Source organism: Lampris incognitus, chromosome 3 (assembly GCF_029633865.1).
Source record: "Lampris incognitus isolate fLamInc1 chromosome 3, fLamInc1.hap2, whole genome shotgun sequence".
Classification (NCBI taxonomy): domain Eukaryota; kingdom Metazoa; phylum Chordata; class Actinopteri; order Lampriformes; family Lampridae; genus Lampris; species Lampris incognitus.
Window position 1 is genome coordinate 107,440,343 of NC_079213.1, and position 5,000 is coordinate 107,445,342.

At 45.5% G+C, this 5,000-nt stretch overlaps 1 protein-coding gene across 2 annotated transcripts in view; it reads left to right on the forward strand.

Annotated features, from left to right (window-relative positions):
* Positions 1 to 43: 43 nt before the first annotated feature.
* Positions 44 to 5,000, forward strand: part of LOC130110130 (carboxyl-terminal PDZ ligand of neuronal nitric oxide synthase protein-like) — a 422,458-nt gene continuing 417,501 nt past the window's right edge. For both annotated transcript variants that reach the window (XM_056277124.1, XM_056277125.1), the window contains exons 1-2: positions 44 to 243; positions 1,275 to 1,346. In XM_056277124.1, the coding sequence (XP_056133099.1) occupies positions 139 to 243; positions 1,275 to 1,346 (177 nt within the window). In that variant the 5' untranslated portion in view covers positions 44 to 138. The remainder of the gene's footprint in view (positions 244 to 1,274; positions 1,347 to 5,000) is intronic.

The window sequence follows — 5,000 nt, forward strand, 5'->3', positions numbered from 1 at the left end:
GTAGTATCGGCTCGTTTCGGGACGAATTTTTAAAAAAAAATTTTTTTTTTTTACAAAATTTATTTTCTCGTTTTTGAGAAGAAAAAAAAAACGTTTCGAACGAACCGGTCGTTGTTTTAGGATTTAAGTTCCGCGACCATGCCCGGGAAGACCAAGTATAACCTCGTGGATGATGGCCATGATTTGAGAATTCCGCTGCACAACGAGGAAGCCTTCCAGCATGGGATCAACTTCGAGGCAAAGGTGAAGTCCCGCCGTACCGGCCGTGGCCTCCTTTCCTTTTTGCACACCGTGCAGAAAGAAAGTGAAAAAAAAACAACAAAAAAAAAAACGAGGGAGAACATGACGTCAGAAGCATGTATTCCGTGACTTACGCTGTTTCGCTGCTCCCACGGCGGCCGCGGGTCTCGCCGCCAGCGGTCCAGCGGTACACCACGGACGCTGGGAGCCGAGCAGTGCGTGTCTACAACCAGCTCCTCCTCCGTCGCTCCTCCGTCGCTCCTCGCTCGCCTTGTTCCACAACTCCCGTCTGAAGTAACCTGTCACCGGCGTGTTGTGTCCACGCGGATAATTAGAGCAGAGATTTAGACTAAAAAAGCGCTTAAGTTAATTAGTTTAAGACGGACAGAGTTGACGATTCACCAGAGGTGTAGTCCCTACTATACTATATTGTACTGTACTGTACTATACTGTACCGTACTATACTATACCATACTATACTCTACTCTACTACACTACAATATACTATGCTATACTATACTGTACTGTACTACAATATACTATGCTATACTATACTGTACTGTACTGTACTACGCTATACTATACTGTGCTATACTGTGCTATACTCTACTACACTACAATATACTATGCTATACTATACTGTACTACACTATACTGTACTGTACTACACTATACTATACTGTGCTATACCATACTCTACTCTACTCTACTACACACAATATACTATGCTATACTATACTGTACTACACTATGCTATACTGTGCTATACCATACCATACTCTACTATACTATAATATACTATACTACAATATACTATACTATGCTATGCTACACTATACCATACCATACTATACTATACTATACTATCAGACTCCTTCAAACCCAAATTTCCTCATATATTTTCACGATCGCTTCATGAATGGGTCACTGTTGTCATTTCAAACAACTTTTTCCTACCAGGTCCATCAGTGATTGTGTTGCTAACGGGTTGTTGTTGTTGTGGTTTTGTCTCACTTTGCTGTGTGTGGCTGCAGTACATCGGCAGTCTGGACGTGACGCGGCCGAACAGCCGGGTGGAGATTGTGGCTGCGATGAGGAGAATACGGGTGAGCCTGTACTTCATGAAAGCACACTTTACTTCCTTGTGTTGTTATCACTTATAGCACATAACCTGTGTAAACTAATTTACCACAGGTCCCCCCCCCCCCCCTGTATGATCAGTGACGCAAGTGGCTGTCCCTTATTTCCTCTTGAGACTATGGCAGTTTTAACGAGTGCATGTTCAGATTGAAATGGTTTAGCGAACGAGCAGTGCAGAAAAAGCCAAGACATTTTTTGAGTTGCTGAGTGGGATCCTTGCTCCGTCTTGCACTTGTCGGAGATTTCGTCCTCCATGTGCTTCGCCAGTGATTTGGCTTGTACTTTGAAGCAATGCACTGGTGTGGAAGTGGATTTGGCGCTTTTGTGCTCTCTCTCTCTCTCTCGCTCCCCTCCTCTCTTCTGTTTCTCTCTCCCCTCCTCTCTACTCTCTCTCTCTCTCTCCTCCTCTCTCCCCCCCCCCCATCACTACAAAAGAGCAGTAAATGTAAGATTTACAGCCTTTCCAACTCTGCAAAGTAGTCTTCTTCTTAAAACTACTCGCCGTAGACTCGGCACTGCTGTTACTCCTGTGTGACTGTCATTCACAGGCAGGACTCTCAGCCGGGCTATAGTCGACTTGGTAAACTAATGCCGGGCTATCTCAGTGGTGTTAGAGGTGCAGGAGGCAGGGAGGGTATAGCAGGATTTGCTAAGGCTTCCACAACTGTTGCCCTCAACTACATAAACATGCACAGAAGACGCCAAGTATTAATGATGACAGCGGTTGTTGTGTTTTGGATGTCATGCTGCAGCAGATAAATTATTTGGTCAAAACATGGGCTACCAGGGATACATTTAAAAACAGCTCACTGCCTTTCCCCCTCAGATAACACAGACACACACTTTGTAACAAGGCTGCAGTTGTTGGTGTACTTACTGTATGTACATTACTCACAGCAGGCATGAGTCGGCGGAGGACTAGCATGCATATCAGCACATTTTTATTATGTACAGCCTCTTCCCAGCAGAGCACACGCGCACACCCACATACAGATAGATGCATTTGCACACACACCGATGTGTGCATTTATAAGGCAAATAGGTGCAAAATTATCCTCTTAACCTTTTCAGAAAAAGTGGCGCCCCGTTATAAATGTGGACCTCCCATCGTGCTGCCATGGCAGCTGTTGTTGTTGGCAGGAAAACAGCCTGTGGTCGGGCTTCCCTAGTGTGAGAATTGTTCGACACAGGCTTGACAACACAATGAGTGAAGACCACAGGTATCCGTCTTGTAAGGGAGGTGTCGCATTGAAAGGCTCAAAGCTACAGAAGTAGCTCAAGAGTACTCCCTTATACTTGTGTAGCATTTTGCTCTTAGCAAGTTGAAATTTGATCCAAAACAATAAGATATAGATAATAAAGGCTGGTTGGGCTCCATGGACTTTTTAAGCAACAATAAATCATTCATGCTAATGTGATGAATCATTGGCAAACAGTTTCACTGTAGTTGTTTTGTGTAGATTCTACAAAGCCAAGAACAATTCTGCAAAGCTAGCTTGTAAAATAAAAATAAGAAACTTATAATGGCCTGGTTGCATAAGTGTGCACGCCCCTAAACTAATACTTGGTTGAAGTACCTTTTGATATTATTCCAGCATTCAAGTCTTTATGGGTAAGAGTCTTTCAGCCTGGCACATCTTACTTGGCAATATTTCCCCCCTCTTCCTTGCAAAAACTTTCTAGATGCATCAAATTGTGAGGGCATCTCCTGTGCACAAGCCTCCTCAGGTCACCCCACAGATGTTCTATTGCAGGGATAGGCAACATGGTCCAGAAAGGTCCGGTGTGGGTGCAGGTCTTTGTTCCAACCAAGGAGTTACACACAGGTCCTTAGCAAAGTCTATTGGTTGATCTATAGAATCAGGTGTGTAACTGCTTGGTTGGAACAAAGACCTGCACCCACACTGGACCTTTCTGGACCATGTTGCCTATCCCTGTTCTATTGGATTCAGGTCTGGGCTCTGGCTGAGCCTTTCCAAAACGTTGATCTTTCGGTGAAGCCATTCCTTTGTCGATCTGGATGGATGCCTTGGGTCGTTGTTGTGCTGAAAGGTGAAATTCCTCTCCCGTCTTTCGAGCAGATGCCTGAAGGTTTTGCACCAGCATCCGCTGGTATTTGGAGCTGCTCATTATTCTCTCCACCTCGACTAAAGCCCCAGTTCTGGCAGAAGAAAAGCAGCCCCAAAGCCATGATGCTGCCACCACCATGCTTCATCGTGGGTATGGTGTTCTTTTGGTGACGTGCTGTTTTTGCACGAAACATATGTTTTGGAATTATGGCCAAAATGTTCAACCTCGGTCTCGTCAGGCCACAACACCTTTTTCCACGTGGTTTTCGGAGAGTGGAGGAATCTTTTTGCAAAATTTAGCCGGCCTTGGATGTTTGTTTTTTCTTCGTCTTGCCACCCTACCCCATGGCCCAGACATATGAAGAGCACAGGCGGTTGTTGTCACATGTAGGGAGCAACCAGAACTTGGCAGACATTTCTGCAGCTCCTCCGGTGTGGCCGTAGGCCTCTTGTCAGCCTCCCTGACCAGTCTGCTCCTCGTCTTCTCATCAATTATGGAGGGACGTCCTGTTCTTGGTAATGCCACTGTTGTGCCATATTTTCACCACTTGTTGATGGTTGTCTTCACTGTGTTCTATGATGGGTTTATCGAATGCCTTGGAAATTCTTTTGTACCCCTCTCCTGACGATGCCCTTCAACAATGAGATCCCATTCATGCTTTGTAACTGTTTGTGGACGTGCAACCGAAAAGATGCCAGGAAAATCCTAGCGGGACAGCTGAACTTTATTTGGGCTTAATCTCGGTCACGTCAGTTGATGGCAGGTGTATACTAACTACTGTTTAACATGACTGTGATTGGTTAATCTCAACACAGTCACACTCCCAAATTTTTTTTTCCTTTCTATTTTGGATGTTTTTTTCTCCCTAATTGTGTCCCGGCCAATCACCCCACTCTTCCGAGCCGTCCCGGTTGCTGCTTCCATCCCCCCTGCTGATCCGGGGAGGGCTACAGACTACCACATGCCTCCTCCGATACATGTGGAGTTACCAGCCGCTTCTTTTCACCTGACAGTGAGGAGTTTCGCCAGGAGGACATAGCGCGTGGGAGGATCCCGCTATTCCCCCCCCAGTTCCCCCTCCCCCTGAATAGGCACCCCGGCCGACCAGAGGAGGCGCTGGTGCAGCGACCAGGACACAGCCACATCCGGTTTCCCACCCACAGGCACGGCCCATTGTGTCTGTAGGGAGGCCCAACGAAGCCGGAGGCAACACGGGGATTCGATCCGGTGATCCCTTTTATAACTCCCAGTTATAAAAAGGGTGTGTACACTTATGAACCAGGTTATTCTCAGTTTTGTATTTCCCCCCCTATACTTTATTTTCATAGGTTGCAATTTCACATTAAATGTGTAAAAAGTTCTGACATGATCTCTCTCGATTTAATTTCTTTGCGTCACAAAATCCTGCCATTTTAACAGGAGTGTGTAGACTTTTTATGTCCACTGTATGTCAGGAAACTAATGATAGATGTTTTAAACACAGGGCATGGAAAGCGCGCGTACAATTCAACCTTTTTTCCACTGTTTTGATTCTCTATTTAAAAACAAAA